At 40.6% G+C, this 19416-nt stretch overlaps 1 protein-coding gene across 5 annotated transcripts in view; it reads left to right on the top strand.

The window, feature by feature from the left end:
* CYLD (CYLD lysine 63 deubiquitinase) overlaps positions 1-18764 on the top strand; it is a 50105-nt gene extending 31341 nt beyond the window's left edge. For 3 of the 5 annotated variants that reach the window (XM_038753659.1, XM_038753658.1, XM_038753660.1), the window contains 12 exons: positions 835-951; positions 3765-4144; positions 5828-5993; positions 7552-7693; positions 8897-9019; positions 10851-10942; positions 11282-11348; positions 12602-12734; positions 13786-13894; positions 14061-14179; positions 15933-16149; positions 17224-18743. In XM_038753659.1, coding sequence (XP_038609587.1) covers positions 835-951; positions 3765-4144; positions 5828-5993; positions 7552-7693; positions 8897-9019; positions 10851-10942; positions 11282-11348; positions 12602-12734; positions 13786-13894; positions 14061-14179; positions 15933-16149; positions 17224-17408 — 1850 coding nt within the window. In that variant the 3' untranslated portion in view covers positions 17409-18743. Of the gene's footprint in view, positions 1-834; positions 952-3764; positions 4145-5827; positions 5994-7551; positions 7694-8896; positions 9020-10850; positions 10943-11281; positions 11349-12601; positions 12735-13785; positions 13895-14060; positions 14180-15932; positions 16150-17223 lie in introns of all 5 variants that reach the window. The other 2 variants (XM_038753661.1, XM_038753662.1) reach the window with 2 other exon arrangements.
* Positions 18765-19416: the final 652 nt, after the last annotated feature.

The following is a 19416-nucleotide window of genomic DNA, read 5'->3' as shown; positions in this document are numbered from 1 at the left end:
CTTCACCAAAATATTATCTGCTGGCTATCTAATCTTAAAATAGGAGATGAATTGTGCTATTCCCAGTGCACCAGTCTCTACTTTACAGGAACCATCCTTTACCTAAATTTGAGCAATCTGGAGCACTCGCCGGCTAATTTAGCAGAAAGGGTAGCTCCTGGCTAGATTCCAGAGTTGGGATTGCTCCCTTGACTCTCCACGGACATTCTCTGAGGAAAGGTTGAAGCGGAAGTAGTGTCCTCTTTTTTTCAGGGGGGTAACACAATCTTCTAAGCCAGGAATTTGAGACCTTCCCCTTAAAGGGCTGCAAATTCCCGAACAGTTTGTGAATATTTATTCACCTGTAGCCCTACAGCTTTTAGGATAAGAATAATTGTGATATTTATTGAGTACTTTCTCCCGGCCAGGCCCTGTATTAAGTGCTGGGGTAGACACAGTACCAGTCTAACAATGTGAGGAGATAGTTTACATACCTCATAGGGATACGTAACTGCCACACAATACAATATCTGGATCTAAGATTGAGAATAGGTGGCTTTGACCCTCAAAGTTATGTGGAAGAAGTAATTTTGGAGTGTTGCTTTATGAAATAGTACTGACTGGATTTTTCTTTCAAATTTTCTCATATTGACACTTGGGCTGAAGACTCTTTTTGGCATTACCAAAATGGTAACCAAACTTCTAAACCGAAATCAGGAAAACAGATGTTGTGTGTGTGTGTAAATCTATTAGTAGTTTCCTTGGTTGTTTTCTGTGTTTGCATGTTGTTGTTGTTGTTGTTTTTTCTTTGTCAAAAACCTGGATTTCAAAGCAAGTTCCTCTCCTGTTCCCCAGGATCTACCTCAGACCCTGGAAGCAGAAGCAGATCTGAATTATTTTACAACTTAAATGGATCTTCGGTTGATTCCCAACCACAAACCAAACCCAAAAGTACATGGTATATCGATGAAGGTAATTTAGAATTAAACATGTCTTTCTGTTAATGCGGTCCCAGTCATTAGAGCACTGCGTGGGTCCAGAGCATCCTGGGAAGGGGTGCACGGACAGCTGAGAGCAGGGCCCTGAACATGGCTGCTCTCCTGAGGCCTGGGAAATATCCCAGGGGCAGCACAGGAACTTTGTGCATGGGCTCACCATCCCTCACGAAGGCTGTGGGGTAGTACCACAGCGTTAGTCTTCCTTGAAGAGTTGGTTAACCTTGCTTAAGGCCTTCTAGTGGGCAGCCCAAGGAGGCCTGAAATAGGGAGGTGTGGGCCTCACCAACTGGAGGCCACTCCGAAAACCAGACTGATGAGCCCCAGCCCCAGGCAGTCTTCTGCTTCTGCCCTGTACATCTCAAAGGAAAATCAGTCAATCAGTGGTATTAATTGAGCACTTACTGTGAGCGGAACAATGTACTAAGTGCTTGGGAGAGTCCAATATAACAGAATTGGTGGTCACATTGCCTGAATACGAGGAGCTTGAGCAATGCCGTAGTTTTTCATTTTTCATCACCAAAATAGCCAGCCAGCCGAGTTTCTGCATTCGTGTTTCTGTCGCTGTAATCCGACTTTCTTTTTATTTGAGCCCTTGAGGGGGAATTTGGTAATGTTGTGCATATGCAGTCTTTCTCTCTCCCTTTAGCTTAATTGTTTAGGAAAAGGTAAGTTGCCACTAAACCCAAACATTTCCACTAAAAGCAAATTTCTGTGCCTTTTTTGTTGTTGTTCTTTCTATTTTCTGGAAGAGGTAAAACCAGTACCAAACCAGTACTTTCCACTATTGTACTGTGGAGTCTCAGTGACGAGCAGACCCTGGTCCACTTACTCAGTTACCTGGCTGTTTTTGGCTGCTGTACTGGGAGAAATCACTCCTATCTCCCTCCTTCCTAGACTGTGATCCCCACGTGGGACAGGGACTGTATCCCATCCGATTAACTCGTATCTACCCCAGAGCTTAAAACAGTGCTTGATACATAGTAAGCACTTAACGAATACCATCATTATTATAATTGTTATTTATTAAGTACCTCTTCTGCGCAGAGCACTGTACTAAGTGCTTGGGAGAGTACAGTATGACAGAGTTGGAAGGCACGATCCCTGTGCCCTCAAGGAACTCCCAGGAGTGGGCTTACTAGATAGTCTGGACTCTAGACTGTAAACTCATTATGGGCAGTGAACGTGTCTTCCAACTCTGTTATAGTGTACCCTCCCAGGCCCTTAGTACAGTGCTCTGCATGCGGTAAGCGCGTAATAAATATGATTGATTGACTGAAGCAGTGTCCTGGGGACGCCTCCATTGTGATGAGCGTTTTTTTTTTGTCCAAAAGAACTCAATCCCCTTGCCTGCTAAATAGTTTGGCTACATTTATTGCCTCACACAAACCTCCAGAGTGGCATCAGCCCCTGAAAGGCCTCCTCCAGCCCTTCTAGGTTTGCAATTGCTACAGTCAAGCACGTGAAGTAATTCTCTGCGCAGAGTGAATATAAACCCAGAACCTCTACTGATGGCATATGATTAAGGCAAAACCAGTTCGTTCATGAGTCACCCAACTGTCATCTACCCCAAATTTATAAGTGAAATGACATTTCTCAAATGTTCACTGGAATGATGGGTAAATCAGATCTGACTGTGTTTCAAAAGGAAACGAACTTTGGAAAGTTCTAATCTCAGCCCCTGTGCAAACCTTTTGAGATTTGTCAGGTCGAGCTTCTTCCCCTGAAAGAGCTGATTTGTAGTCAAAGTTAGTCAGGAGCTTGTGGACCTTGTAATAAATTTATAAATAGTATTTTAGTACTTTCAGTTCACCTAGTTCTAGCAACCTTTATATAGCACTACACTGATTAATCATGATTTATTTACAACTTAGTCCACAAGCCATTTATTTAACACCAACAGTAGGTGACAGGCAGATCATAATTGTCATTTTTCAATTTCTCTTTTGAAGAATGCAATGATATTTTTTCCAGATCATATCTTTTAAAAAAACAATAAAGTCATAGGTTCTAGCAGTGGCGAAACAGAAATTCTACTTCATCTTGGTGCTAAAATTTCGAGGGTATCTTCCTGTTTCTGAGATGAACAGTTTTTACTTCTTGGTAGAATACTCTGGAATTTCCCAGGTAGATCCTACTGATGCATGTCAAATTTAGGGTCCTAATTTCATGAAATGACGAACTGCGCCTAAAATAATGAAATGGACAGGGTCATTCCTGGGTTTACTCAGCCTACGCGTGACTTGGGCAAGTCACTGAACTTCTCTGTGCCTCTGTTTCCTCATTTGTAAAATGCTTGTTCTCCATCCAGTTCAGACTGTGAGCCCCAAGTAGGACAGGGACTGGGTCCCATCTGATTAACTTGTATGAAGAACAGTGCTGGACACATAGTAAGCACTTAACAAATGCCATTATTATTATTATCATTATTATTATTGTTATTTGAGTACTTGCTCTTTGCAGAGCACTGAACTAAGCACTGGAGTAGATAGAAGATAATCAGGTCAGACACTTGGGGCTCACAGTCAGAACTGGGTGGAGAATAGGTATCAAATCCCCATTTTACAAATGAGGAAACAGGCACAGAGAAGTTAAGTGATTTGCCCAAGGTCACGCAGCAGGAATGGGGCTTAGAACCCAGGTCCTGGGTCTCCCAGGTCTGTGCGCTTTCCACTTGGTCCTGCTGCTTATTTTGGAGGAGCAGGTGAGAAGTTTTAATACTTTTTTCATTAAAAGTTTCTCTCTCTCTCTTTCTCTCTTTCTCTGTCTCTCTCTCTGTCTCCCCCACAGTTGCTGAAGACCCCGCAAAATCCCTTACAGAAACATCTCTTGACTTCGGGCAGTGCTCGCCACCTCTGCAACCTACTCCCACCAACTCCCTACCCAGTGAGAACAGATTTCACTCTTTGCCATTCAGCTTAACCAAGATGCCCAGCACCAATGGAAGCATTGGACACAATCCCCTCTCTCTGTCCGTCCAGTCGGTAATTGGGGAGCTAAACACCACGCCCATCCAAGAGACCCCCTCTATGGCCGTGGCCTCCAGTAACGTCCACGGTCTCGAAGTCGGCTCGCTGGCCGAAGTGAAAGAGAATCCTCCGTTCTTCGGTGTGATCCGTTGGATTGGGCAGCCACCAGGATTAAATGAAGTATTAGCTGGATTAGAACTGGTATGAATTGTGACACTGCTTATACAGTATTCTTTCACCGTCTGTTTTGAATGGGGAGCCTCATTTGTCAAAAAGATGCAGGTGTCAATATGCAGATGAGGCAGTCAGTGCTGACCAAAAGACAGACTTTTATTCAAGGTTCTGTAATTCACCTCATGAGCATAGGACTCCCCTTTGGTAGCCTGCACAGTGACATCTATTCTCATTGTTTTTTTAGTTTAATCAATCAGTGGAATTTATTAAGCACCTCCTGTAGGCAGAGGATTGCACTTAGGGCTTGGGAGAGTACATTTAGCTGACATTCTAGTGGGGCAGATAAGACATTTAAAATAATTTACAGATAGGAAGAGGGAACACGGTGAATGTCAATTGTGTGCTTGTTAGTTGATATGTGTGTAAGTGTTTGGTTCGAAAGCTGTTATTAGTGCAGTGGTCTGCGCTCGGTAAATACGATTGAATGAATGAATACTTGTATCATACTTGATAATTACATACTAAATGCTCAGTAAAATGCTTTGTACTCAGTAAGCACTCAGTCAAAAACATTGATTGATTGGAATGCTACAGGAGGTCGTGCACATAGTTGGTGCAGAAATGTTGAGGGGAATGTCTCCAGGGAAGAAGAGAAATTACTCAAGTGGAGGTTGGGTTCATACCCATTTTATGAATCTTAGGTGATGAGATAGCGATCCCGCTGGAAAATGAAGGAGTCAGTTGTTTAACTGTGAAAGTAACTCTTTGTGATGAGCCCCAGGGTACTGTTTAGCACACTGCGTTAGAGAGGAATCGGGTCTGTTACCTTTCCTGTGACTCAGAGAACAGATGAAAAAGGGAAAGATGGTCTCATTTTGGCCAGCTGTCTTTCAGACTTGATAAATGATTCCTTTGTACATTTATGGGCGGAAGAGTAAGCTCAGAATGTATGTAAATGCAGAATGCTTTAAATGCCCATTTATCATAATTTAGCCATCAGTTTAGAAAACTTGGTTCAGTATCCTGTGTTTAGAAGTACCTAAATAGCTTTTAGGTTAGAATCTAATTATGAGTGCTGAAATGGTAGAAATGACTTATTTCAACCCTCCTCTGTACTTTTCCCCTTTGATAACCTGTATTATAAGCTTGTTTTGAGGTGGTTCTTGTACTTTTTCCCCTGGATAAAATGTGTCACAAACTGGTTCTGGGGTGGTTCTTGTTAGTGAATCCTATTAATGTTAATTTTCTCCTCGGAGAAATGGATATCCAACTTCCTGGTTTGGAGTAGAAGGGGGAGGTGAAATAGAGTGAAGCAGGGGAAGTTTCATGTCATTATTTTGACAGGAGGATAGTGAGTCTGTAAATATTATGTTTAACATAAAGACCTAAGCCTAAACAAATCAGTCATTTCTTACAGGATTTCCTTCCTGGCCAAAGTGCAGCCCATAGCCGAGCTATAAGGCCTTGAAACTTCCATTTTCATGGGGTTGTCGGCCCAGGGCTGATGAATCAATCAAACAGTGATATTTATTGAGGGCTTAGTGGGTGCAGGGCACTGTACTAAGCGCTTGGGTGAGCTCTATAACTGAGTTGGTGGGCACATAGTAGCCAGTGGTTCACCAAATGACTGATCCGGGGCCCCTACTCGGTAAATAGCAGTAATAGAGAGAGACATGTAATCAATTCTACCTCCAAGCATTCCTTTTGTAGGAGGACGAATGCGCAGGTTGCACTGATGGCACATTTAGAGGGACTCGATATTTCACTTGTGCCCTGAAGAAGGCACTGTTTGTTAAACTCAAGAGCTGCAGGCCAGATTCCAGATTTGCATCCCTACAGCCCGTTTCCAACCAGATCGAACGCTGCAACTCATTAGGTATCTGCCTCCTTTTTATTTTTCGTTTTCCTTTTTTTATTTCTTCTTCTTCGCTCTTAACCCACTTGGAACTGTGCCGGTTTCCAGTCTCAAGTCTTTGGGCAAGAAATCCCTCGGACAAGAAGGGTTTAGCCCAAGGGTTTGGAGTCTGTTAAATATCTTGTCATTGGGTTTAAAGAGAATTAAAGTGAGATATGGTTCCTTCCATTATAAGTTAGGAAAGGGTGGGCGGAAAATCTTACGTGTTTCATAAGATGCGAATCATCATCCCAGGTCATGGACTCTATCTGTTTTTTTTTCATAAGTATCGAGTCCTGTCTGGAGTTGAAGATTGTTCTTTCTTTGATGTTTACTTCGCTTGGCAGGTACATGAATTGGTACAAAGAATCTTCTGGAAGCCATCTCAGCACTGTAGTAAATGGCACCTCTCTCCCCTTATAAATAAATGCTACTGTGTCCACATGCAATTCCTCCCAGAAATCTGGCAGAGCAGGGAACTGAAGCTAAATCGATCCTGAAAAGTGAAGTCCCCTTCCAAGCATTTATGCAGATGAATTTAAAGTGTTGGATTTTCTGTTTTTCATTGTGGCTAAACACGCATTTGAAAATGTTTAGACCCTCTCAGAGGTTCAATTGTCATGGCACCTCTTTTCATCCAGCAACCACTGAGGCCCTTGAGGGGTTCTGACTAGAAAGCAGATTGTAGTGGACCAGGGAGAAATGTGTAAGCAGAATCTCATCTGTGGAAATGTTTGCCAACATGTTTATTTGGATTCAGAAGAGGAAAGCGCATCCTAGGGGTTGAGGAAGCTTCAGCAGAGTTAGCAGGAGAGCAAACACGTAGAAGGGGCAAAGATAAATGGAGATTCGTTAAAGAATCCCACTGCCCAACAAAACCTCTTTCGTAGTTGTCTCGGGGTTCAACCCTACTTAATAGTAATAGCATTTGTTAAGCGCTTACTGCGGGCTGAGCACTGTACTAAACACTGGGAGAAAATACACAGGTATTGAGGAGCCTTACCCCTCCTGCTTCCTGCATCATAAACCTGCTCAAGTCCTATAATCAGTAGCTCTGGGACCTTTTTTGGTAGAAAAATGTGCTGGAGGTCATAACTACATTAACTATCCTGCCCCCTCCTCCACAAAGAAAAAACTGACAAGCAAACAAACTCTTTTCAGTGCAAAACTGAAACAGCTATTTCTGCTTTGGAAATATTTAAAAAATGACACACATTTTGAGGTCCAAATAAAAAAGGTTTGCTGAAACGTGTATGGGGTAAACATGTGTCAATAGAGTAATGACCCTAAGTTTGAGGTTAACTGTATTTTAAATTGTAAAACTTGAAAAAAAAATGATACTGTAGGTTTTGTAACCTTAGCTAAAATCACAAAAATGAAAAGCTTGGTATTAGCTTTAGAAATATAATTTCAGCACTGAACTGTAATGCAATAAAATATCAAAAATGTCATTTTTATAAATGGGTAGAAATGGGCGTGGAAGCAAATCTTCCAAGTGTTTTTAATATTTTTTCTTGTGTATGTGTAATATAATTTTCAGCTTTTGGGGGTTACTTGAGTGAAGTGGTGGAAGAGAACACCCCTCCAAGAATGGAAAAAGAGGGGTTAGAGGTCATGATTGGCAAGAAGAAAGGTATCCAGGGTCATTACAACTCCTGTTACTTGGACTCCACCTTATTCTGGTAAGTTTAAAATGATGGCATCAGAGAAGAGGATGGAAAGTTGAAGTCAGAGGAGAAGCAGCTAATGGAGAGAAATCATTTCTATGCTTGCTCAAAGTTGTCATTTTCCTTGTGCGTTTGTAAAACATTGTAGCCTGAAGCCCCCTACTGGATAGTGAATGTTTTGGGAAGGAGGGGTGGACTCAAACTTTCCATTCCAAAGATGAGAGCATTGTGACTTTTGTGTACGCATTATATTGAACACAATGGTTTAAATAAACCAATTCTTTACTAGCAGGTGATTTCTTCCCCTAATTTTGATTGGTTCTTTGATGTGAACTAGAGGAATGAAAGGGGAGCCAGATATACCCTGTAAATTAGGCTTCAACGGAGGAAAGTGATTCTCAAACTTTTGGCTTTGGATCTGTTATTTTGTTGACCTTTTTGGGAAAGTTTTTCCAGGTTTCTCCTCCTCCTGACACAAAGGCAGCGATTTTTTTTAACCTTTTTGCCCTATCAGGCTTAAGCTTTCACCTGATTCAACTAATAATAATAATAATAATAATAATAATGATGGCATTTGTCAAGCGCTCACTGTTCTGCCGGGGTTGGGGGGGGGGGGGGGTACAAGATAATCAGGTTGTCCCACATTGGGCTCACAGTTTTAATCCCCATTTTTCAGATGAGATAACTGAGGCCCAGAGAAATGAAGTGACTTGCCCAAAGTCACACAGCTGACAAGTGGCAGAGCTGGGATTAGAACCCATGACTTCTGACTCCCAAGCCTGGGCTCTTTCCACTGAGCCATGCTGCTTCTCCAAATAGTTCTTGTTCTGATACCTTCCTTCCATTTCCTCACTGCCCAGGTGAACAGACTTGTTAAGAGTTCCTGGTTGGTTCCTTGGAAGATCTTTAGGGGTTTTAGAGTTCCTTGAAACATGAGAAAAACCCAGATTGGACTCACAGCCCAAGGATTGCGACTGTAAGCTTTCCGACCCTTACACCTGGCGATCAGTGGACTGGCACTGATATATTATTAATAATAATAATAATGATAATAAAATTCTGCCCCAACCCCGCCAGGTGGAAATAGTCTGGGGTCAGAGGGCACCTCTACTGTGTTTTCTCTTTCTCCGCTTTGACGCTCGTATTTGAGGTTGGCTTCCCATTTTGTTATATCTTCAAGGTGAGAATTGTGGCCATTTTTTGTCCTTTGTTTTTCAGCTTATTTTCTTTCAGCTCTGTTTTGGACACAGTCTTACTTAGACCTAAAGAAAAGAATGATGTGGAATATTACAGTGAAACACAAGAACTACTGAGGACAGAAATTGTAAACCCCCTCAGAATGTAAGTTGAAACAACCATCAATCAATCAGTATATTCATGGAACACAACTGAGTGTAAAATACCACACTAAGTGCTTGGACAAATACAGCAGAAGCATGACAGAGTTCCCTGCCCTCAAAGAGTTTACAGTCCAGTCTGAAATGTAATCGGATTGTAGATCTTCGGGTGTCATCCAGCTGCATATTCTAAGGAGGAAAATTGTTCAGTTATTTGAGTTGCCTCATTCCATTGTGCCATGAAATGAACAGATTGCAATTCTCTAGTCCTTCTAGCATAACTGCTCTTTTTACTATTACTTTTAAAATCGTTTATGTAAATCCAGCAAAGTGACAAGCACTTGTGATGCCATTTAATGATTTAAGCAGTCTCTGTGGAATACTTTGCAGTTCAGTAATGACACTGGATTAATAAAAATACTGCAGGAATGCTTAGGACTCCCAAATTGTCTGTCAGCATACAGTATATGTTTTACCATTCGAAATGGTGTCAGCGTGAAGCAGACATGTCAAATTGACATATCTTAATTCCTGAAATTTAATTTAACTTAAAGTAAAGAGGCATGGGGAAAATGGTTGTTTGTTTAGCAGCTACCTGTGAATTCCTATATGAGAAACAGATGAGGTTTGTTTTATTATAAGTTTCTTGCCTAAAAAGAGCATATTTATATCCCTTTAAAAGAAAAACTTTTCCATTTCCTTGAGCAGGAAATATAAACATGTCTCTCTTTGGCTGGAGGAAACCATCTGAACTGGCAGAAGCACAAATGGCAGGACACACCTAGAGAAAGCTTTCGACAAGTGGGGTAGGGGAGGTGGGAGCCCATCCCAGCCTATCTCTTAAACCTCCCAAATTGGAATTTGGCATCTCTGTAGTTTTAAAAATCACTGCAACTGGCAAATGGAAATCAAGCTCTCTAGGGACCCTCCCTTGCAAACTTTTCTACTGGAAAAGCAAGACGAATGTGTTCAAACTTGGGGATATTTTTCTCATTTGTGAAGGTTTTTCCAAATAATTTGTTTGAGTCAAAGGTACTGATGAAGAGGGGTCATCAGAATGTTGTGATACCTTGAATAAAAAGAATTCCTGTAACATATAACATGGTTATGTTTAAAAAAAAAAACAAACCAAACCTCAAAATCAAATCTCATATGAGCTACCAAAAATGGCCTAAGTGTTCAAAAAGTGTTAGTGGAATCGTGATGTCATAGGTTGCATTTTTTTAATCTATAGGTTTGATAGATCTGTTCCTGCATAACCATGCTTGCTTGGTGATCATGATAAACTTAGCTATATTGGTCACTTATAAGGTAACTGGGCATGTGTCTGGATTTGTCTTCCCGTATTTTCACATCAGGCATATCCAGAACTATTGCTGTGGCTCTACATTAACATGGTTCAGTTTTGTCTGTGTAATATGGGTGCGTAGCCACATGACAGAATGCAATTTATTTATTTTTCAAGAAATATACCTTGGTGACTTAGCATGGACAATCACCCCAGCCAACTGGGATTCATTCGTCTCCCATTTCCATAAGCCAAACTAAAAAAAAAAAAAGCCTTTTTCTTTCATCATGTAACCACAATATAGTTAAGATACTAATATGGTAAATAAGAAATAATGCTGATTCTGGAATATTTAGAAGTGCCACTTCTCCCCCTGCCCTCCCTCCCGGAAAGAAAACTCGTAATGTAACTTGGAGTAATTTAGTGATCTCATAAGAAGAGTAATTTATAACCATGGTTAAGTTGTGGGGGAAAAAGCCTATAATTTGTGGGTGAGGGTATCTGAAGGTAAATGTTATTTTAAAATAACAGATTTCTTCTAATATAGATATGGATATGTGTGTGCCACAAAAATAATGAAGCTGAGAAAAATACTTGAGAAAGTTGAGGCTGCGTCAGGATTTACCTCTGAGGAAAAAGGTGACAGATTATTCTCATAAGTATTAGTAAAATGATTGGCAGTTGAAATGTAATAAGTATATGTTAAATTAATCAGGAATCACTATGTAATAAAATACTATTTACACGATTCATTGTTTTTATACTAGATTAGTGTTCTTTTGTAGTTTTTTAGTAATCTCTATTTCTACCCTAGGGAAAATTGGTGAGATTTATTCCGAAAATGAAGCAACATTTATTTGCTATAAAAATGCACTCAGTACAAAACTCTTCAAAGTAAACATTTTTATAGTAAGATTTTTGTTGGTTGAATCGTATGACTAATGACCTCCCTAATATGTGAATATCTTTTTCACATAGATCCAGAAGAATTCTTAAATATCTTGTTTCATCATATTCTAAGGGTAGAGCCATTGTTAAAAATAAGGTAAAACTACAGTTTTTCTTAATGTTGTTAAAACATATATGCAAAATATATACATATCTATTTTTCAGCAAAATCAGTAGCAGTTATTGTGCATGTACTGTTTGCAGAACACTTTAATAGGCAATTGTCAATTATAAATCCACACAGAACTAAAAGACACAGTCCTTTGAGTTCAAAAAGCTTACAGTATTTAATTGCCAACATCCCAATGGAAATTATTTTAAAATTTACGTTATCTCACTATTACTTATTATGACCCTCAACAATATAAGCTAAATTGGTTTCAGTTCACAGCTTCTCTAGACAAATAACCCCAAAATATGAAGTTCTGTGTTATTTTCTACCTAGAAACAGAGATTATTGCAGAACATTATCTTATTAAATTATATTCACATTTTCAATGGAGCAAGTTAATGGACCTTTTAGAATCTTATTATAAATCCATTTCTCCAAAAATGTTCTCTTTCATCCATCACTGACTTCAAGTATTAATTTTGTAGCTTTTAAATTAGCTGGATTTCTATCATTTTATAACAAATATCAGCTATTTGATTTAATTTTTTTTGCCTGGAGAAAAGTTAGATAGTATTAATTTCATTAGAAATTTGATTTTAAATAAAACTCCATAAATCTGTACATGGCAAATAATTTAGACAGTTCAAGTGAAAGTTCTGAAACTTTACATACCACTAAATTTTAAGACTATTTATTGATGTTACCCTGTGATAATGCAGACCAGTGATTCCAGGCGCAATTGCTTTTACCTTCAGTTTAAACAAGACATATTTGGAAAAAAACCAAACAAACCCACAAACCCTTAGCAGTGTTAATGATCAGAAATTCTTCCATCTAAGGAATTCCGTAATTTTATTTTTTTCCATCAGATCCTTTGTCTTACCTATTTTTTCTTTTTGAAATAACACCATTATGTAAGCACAATGTCTGACAGCTGTCAGCCCTATTTCATTATTCTTGTCTCTCTTGTAGCCTAACATTTTAACTTGAAAATGAACACTTTATTTCTAAATTTTAATTCTGATCTGAGCAAATTTGGCCCAAATAGTCCTCTCTCAAACTGTTTCTTGGGCTGTCTGCAAAAGTTAAATTAAAGAAGAATGTCGATGAGGTCTGGACAGTTTTTATAGAATTTTTGGCTTCATAGTTACTTTCTGAGCAGCCCCATGTTGTGATATAGCCATTCAGGAAGTCGCGTTTTTCACGAGTTTTAAAAAAGATTATTCTGGGCCCTTTAGGTCAGCTGGTCAGAAGGTACAAGATTGTTACTTCTATCAGATTTTTATGGAAAAAAATGAGAAAGTTGGAGTCCCTACCATCCAACAGTTATTAGAATGGTCTTTCATCAACAGTAGCTTGAAATTTGCCGAGGTTAGTGTCCGCTGTTCATTGTGTTGTTTTTGTAAATGTTTCTGGCTTCCAAGCAGTGGAATCTAGGTCTCTCTCTAGATTTTTCAAGGGGATGACTATGTTTCGATGTCATCTGTAGACCGGGAATAATGTAACCATAGGAAATGTTCTTTCTGTTGTGATGAACGGATTTGAAGAATGGAAAATGCCTTCCTGTTAAGACTGGGAGCTATAGATCTGTGTGCCAAAGGGAAAACACAAAGTTTAACGATAATTGTCAAATAATTTAGAGTAGTGGAAACCAAAGGGCATTTTATGTTCTGTTAAGTAGAACCAGGGTCTCTCGATGCAAAGCTTAGTTCTGAGCATTTTATCCAAGCACATTATCTAAACAAACCAGGAGGCAGTTTTACTGGGTTGTTTTTTTTTGTTGTTTTGGGGGTTTTTTTAGTTAAAGAGGACAAGTAAAACAGAAAAATCATCTTAAGTTCCTTTGGTTGAAGAGAAAATGAAATAATGATTTCTTTCTCTGAAAAATCTGCTGACTCCACGACACTAATCGCCATAGATGCTTGTGGTTGATTTTTTACTGCATTCATTTTTGAAAGAATGTTTAGTTAAGCATTAACAGCCAGTGCCCCTATTTGTTAAAAATTAGATGTAGTGTTCTCAGGGGATGGCAAGTTCTGTGCTGTAGATTTCCAAAGAGCCCACCATTTCATGGGAATTTATATATCATAACGAGCAAAATAGGATGTCTGTGTAAAATGGCCCCTTTAAACTTGCTGCCTCCTAATTCAGAGAAGATGGTCTAACTGCCTAACTGTGGGTATCTGTCCATCTGTGCAAAAAACCAAGGTCCACCCAGCTCCTTTGGTAGTTTAAATATTTGTGGCTAGACAAGGAAGCATCTCAAAATTACACATTTAACTAGGAAGATGTTTGGTAGATGTTTGGATTATTAAGCTTTCAGTTGACTGCTGGTGACACCCTGGTTGTCTTGAGAAAGTTCATTTTTGGCCTATGTCTCTAATGGAAATCTGAATCAGGTTTTTTTGTTTTGTTTTTTAAGGCACCATCTTGTCTGATCATTCAGATGCCTCGATTTGGAAAAGACTTCAAATTGTTCAAGAAAATTTTTCCCTCTCTGGAATTAAATATAACAGATTTACTTGAGGACAGTAAGTGTGAAAGTGCTCACGTTGGCTTCCCGTGGCTTAACCTGGGAACCAGTATGTCTAAACCGAAAGTATCGAGCACACAAACACTGGTCTATCAAAGGTAACTTTTTCCTCTTTCTAATGAAACAAAGGCATTAATTTTTTTTTTCATTTAACAAAAATGTAGCTCCCAGACAGTGTCGTATATGTGGAGGGCTTGCCATGTATGAATGCAGAGAATGCTATGATGATCCTGATATCTCCGCTGGAAAAATCAAGCAGTTTTGTAAAACCTGCAACACACAAGTAAGTTGGGTTTAGCCCACTCTCTTGGAGAGTAAGTTGTCCACATTATCCTAGAAGTAAATAATACTGACGTTGTGTATGTCTTGTACTGGATAACTAAGGATAAGAATTGCTTCAATCAGAAACAGAGTTCAGGTTGTGAAAAATAAAGACCTTCTGAATTTGTCGGGAAAGGATCAGAGGTTTTTTAAGTCGACCATAGTGATTTTTGTTAAATACTTGGGGACTCTGACCAATTTCCCCTTTACACTTGGCAATCGTGGAAGTTGGCAAGAGGGCCGAGACAGGATTTGGGTGAAAGGTGGAACCAATGAGGTTATTGTACTACAGGTCCCAGCATGCCGTGGGCCCTAAACTATGTATTGAGACCAGTCCAACCCCAAGTACAAAAATCCAAGCATTCAAAGGGAAGCAAGAGTGATTGAAAGTTGGAGCAAGGTGGGCTGACCAGTTTAGCCAGGTCAGTCCCACAAGAAGTTATTTTGTATGTTTTTCTGAAATGTCTTAGACTGCCTAAAGATATCTGGAACATATTGTTCTCTCCCAAGTACTTAGTACAGTGCTCTGCACGCAGTAAGCACTCAATAAATACAATTGAATGAATGAATGAATGTTCCAGCCAAACCAAGACATTTTTTTAAGGCATTTGTTAAGTGTTTACTTTATGCCAGGCACTGTTCTAAGCGCTGAGATAGATGCAAGCTAATCACTTTTAGGTGCAGTCCATGTCCCACATGGGGGCTCACGGTCTTAATCCCCATTTTCCAGATGAGGTAACTGAGGCAGAGAGAAATGAAGTGACTTGCCTGAGGTCACACGGCAGACAGGTGGTGGAGCTGGGATTAGAACCCAGGTCCTTCCGAGTCCCAAGTCCGTACTCCATCCACTGGGCCATGCTGCTTCCCTAAAATCATAAACCTCATTCTACCCCGACCCCTGTGAGACTTGGCAGATTCATTCATTCAATCATATTTATTGAGCACTCACTCTGTGCAGAGCACTGTACTAAGTGCTTATGAGGCATCGACTTCAGTGGATCACTTAGAGCCTTTTACTTCTTTGGAGTGAGCTCAAGATCAGTGAGGAAAAGACTGGATTCCCAACAACCCACGCACCAGAGCTCCCTGGGATAAGTAGTAAAGAGGGACACTCATCAGAGAGCCTGGAGGACTTCGGGGTGTGGGCCACTCCTGAAGCCCAAGGGAGCCCTTCCCGGGGACAAAATCAATCGATGGCATTTATTGAATGCTTACTGCGTGCAGAGACCTGTACAAAGCACTTAGGAGAGTACAATATAACAGAGCGGATAGACATGTTCCCTGTCCACATTGAGTTTAGAGACACCCTCCTGAGGTGGGTGAATGCAGGGATCATGTCTAATAATAATAATAATAAAGATGATGGCATTTATTAAGCGCTTACTATGTGCAAAGCACTGTTCTAAGCGTTGGGGAGGATACAAGGTGATCAGATTGTCCAACGTGGGGCTCTCAGTCTTCATCCCCATTTTACAGATGAGGTAACTGAGGCACAGGGAAGTCAAGTGACTTGCCCAAAGTCACCAACTCTGTTCAGTTGTGCTCTCCCAAGCGCTTGTGCTCTGAACAGAGTACGAGCCCAATAAATTCTGTTGACTGATTGATCACCCCCTGACCACCTGGCAATGTTGTCAGCTTCCACCTAGGATGGGAAGGCCCTCAATTCAGGAGGCACTGCTTATTTAACCTCTTTTCTTGACCTGACTCTCTTGCAGGTTCACCTTCATCCCAAGAGGCAGACTCATAAATTCAACCCCGTGTCGCTTCCCAAAGACCTCCCTGACTGGGACTGGAGACACGGCTGCATCCCCTGCCAGAAGATGGAACTATTTGCGGTTCTCTGCATAGAAACCAGTCACTACGTTGCTTTCGTCAAGTATGGGAGGGATGACTCTGCCTGGCTCTTCTTCGATAGCATGGCCGATCGGGATGGTATAAAGTGCTCTTTTTTGTTTTCAGTTTGGGACCGTTTCTCTATTCAGCTTGAAATAGGGCCTACTGGAAAGGTGACTTGGCCTAATATAGATTAAGTCTAAATTAATCAATTAAATTAATATAAATTAGGGAGCAGTGTGCCTAGAGGACAGAGATCTAAAAGCCGGCTCCACCACTTGTCTGCTGTATGACCTTGGGCAAGTCAGTTTAACTTCTCTGTGCCTCATTTACCTCATCTGTAAAGTGGGGATTAAGACTGTGAATCCCACGTGGGACATGGGCTGTGTCCTACCTGATTAGCTTGTATCTGCCCCAGTGCATAGAACAGTGCCTGGACATAGCTCTTAAGAAATACTGTTGGAACAAAAAAGCCAGGTTGCGACTGACTCTTGGAGGATTATTGCTTTTGTTTTGGAAAGGGCACTACTTTTGAGGAGCCAGTCATTCTGGGTTGGAATATGAGGCATATTCTTCTATCTTAAAATAAGGCAGGGAATGTGTCTGCTTGCCCTCTGCAGTCTTTCAGATGTTTAGTACAGTGCTGTGCACAATCCACTCAATAAATGCCAATGACTGATTGATTATCGTTCCACTTGCTAGGTTCCCAGGGATATTTTTAAAGTTGATTTTCATGCTGATTATCGAGGATCTGCCTCTAAAACCTGTCTTCTAAAATCCCTCATTGAGTCCCACCATCCTCTCCCTTCCCGCCCATCAAGAGCCCAAAGAGCAGCCCCTAAACAGTCTTCAAAAGATCCCCAAGTTGTATCCCATCACAAAGTGTGCCGGCGAGCCAAGTCTTTTTTCTTTCCCCCCCCACTTAAACCTCATGCGTTGTTACGGCAATGCAGAAAAATGTTCTGGAGACCTCGTAAAATTGCGGAAAAGTTGGGGAAGTTGGAGGTCTGTCAAGTGAGGGTATCAGTTAAGCTCAGCAGACTGTCTCGCTAGAGACGTTCCCAGGATCAGACCGTCTTTGTGGGCTCATCTTGCCCCGGCATTAGCCACAGTGGAGATGTGTCAGAGTGTACGAACCCCTACGTGACCAGCAGAAACTCTTGTTTTTCCCAGGTGGTCAGAATGGCTTCAACATTCCTCAGGTGACCCCGTGCCCAGAAGTAGGAGAATACCTGAAAATGTCTGTGGAAGAACTGCATTCCCTGGACTCCAGAAGAATCCAAGGATGTGCCCGGAGGCTGCTTTGTGACGCCTACATGTGCATGTATCAGAGTCCGACAATGAGTTTGTACAAGTGAACCAGGCCTTCTGGAAAGGGAAACAAAAAACTGCAAAATTTCTACCGTTGCATTTTAACTTGAGCTGGCAGTTCTGATCACATCCATTGCCGGCAATGGGTGTCTCGGTGGAGATAATTCAGCAGAAAAAGATTAGTGCATTTAAGAACATATGGCATTTGTGTAACTGAAGTATTTAATAAGAAGCAATTTGCACTCCTGGAAGTATGTTGTGTGTTTTTTTCTTTTAAGTCTAACTGAAGTTGTTCAAACCCGAAGCTTTAAGTTAAGTGCATTGATCATACGATACTTTTGAAAGGCGAGAGAGATACTGTGACGATTTAAAACTTCCTTAGTCCATTGAGCTTGTAACACATACACTAATGTCTTCAAACTCAGTGTATTCCTCCTATGGGCCAAGGATACTAAATCGCTGTTTTTTCCTTTGTAGCTACTGGTTGCCTTGAGGGAGTAATTTGGTTTCAATAAGAGGCTGATTTTGGAGGTCTGTTGATTTCTGCTATATTCGTTTTGTTAACCCTTTCCTATCTAGCGCTGATTCTGCATGTCTGCAATCTGCTGAGGTTCTGTGTTTCTACAGTGGTAGTCAGATAAAACCTAAGCCCCCTCTTAAATCGTATTAATTTCCGTTTCTTCTGTTTTTCAGATGAGTGATTGATACTGTCAGAAAATGTCCTTTGTGATGTAACTTTCTTGGGGGGTTGGGGCAGTGGTATTTGGCAAATGAACCTTTTCTTGCGTGTTGGTAGATATCAGCTAGCAGACCTATTTTTTTTTTCAGACTTTCTAAGCTCTTGTGGAACAGTGCACTTATGTACAAAAGGATCGGGCTGACGAGGTGAACCACGAACTAGCCTTCGCGAGCTAGTCTACCGTGAAGCTGTGCTTTATATGAAAACGCATTTGCGATCGGTCAATCATTTGCAATGATTGAATTAGTCCAGAGACATGTTTTGGGCTCAAGTTTTCCAGTGCTCTGGAAATATGGTAGAATGAAAAAGTTTCACATACCAGTACAATAGCCAAGAAAATAAATTGGTACTCGCTTACCTGAGTGTAGCAACGTGTGGAACGGATACTTCTGAATCAGATGTGTTCTCTTTATTTTTGTATCCAGTGAAATCATGGTGTCGACTGACTTCATACTGACTTCTGACTAAACTAATAAAAAATGGATGTTTTCTTAGCTAATATCCAATGTGTTTTCAGCAATTGGATGTTGTAGACTATAAAGGCAATGAATTTCACTGTTGTGGAATGTATATTCTCAAGCTGAAGTTATTTGATGTTTCTCTGGGGTGAATTCCTAACTGGGCAGGAAGGACCGGCATGGAGGCTTTATAGGCATTTTATTCAACAAGGCCCTGAATTTCAAGCCTGTGGTTAATCTTGCATTTCTTACAAATATTAAGCACTTTCACCCCCACCGTATTGCATCCTTTCATTCCCGTAGACTTTTATTAACCCTAAAAGCATCTCCAAGGTATAGAAAATACCACAGTTTTCATGTCAGAGGTAGTTTTTCATCGTTTGAAGTGGAAAAGTCAGTCTCCGTAGCACAAAGGTGGGGTTGAAAATAATGCTGGGTTGCGTCTCCATAACACCTTCTTCTCCCACCAGTTTATTAATGCAGTGAACAGAGTGATTGCTCTGGAGTCAGGGCTAGCGTCCCCTTGCCTAACCATGAACTGTCTGTCCTAATTCCTTCAGAACACACTGATCACATCATTACCATTCAGCGATATTAGAAAATAGAAAGAAAAACATTGACCCTTCCTCCAGTCGACAGTCTAGCTTCCCAAACCTGGATGGGGGCTGGGGACTTGTTTCCAGGGGACTTTGATGAGTGGTTATCTGTAGCCGGGATCGTTGGATGGTGTTCACGCTCTTATGTTTTGTTTTCTGATCCAAATTTCCTTCAGCAACAGTCTGGTTTTGATTTCTTACATCAGTAGTTTTTCCATTCCTTCTCACTCCTTCAGTCCCTGCCACATCTTTACTTTTTTAT

The sequence above is a fragment of the Tachyglossus aculeatus genome, chromosome 11 (genome assembly GCF_015852505.1).
Source record: "Tachyglossus aculeatus isolate mTacAcu1 chromosome 11, mTacAcu1.pri, whole genome shotgun sequence".
In the NCBI taxonomy this organism is placed as follows: domain Eukaryota; kingdom Metazoa; phylum Chordata; class Mammalia; order Monotremata; family Tachyglossidae; genus Tachyglossus; species Tachyglossus aculeatus.
The sequence above is the reverse complement of the archived record's forward strand: the minus strand, read 5'-3'. Positions and strand labels throughout refer to the sequence as shown.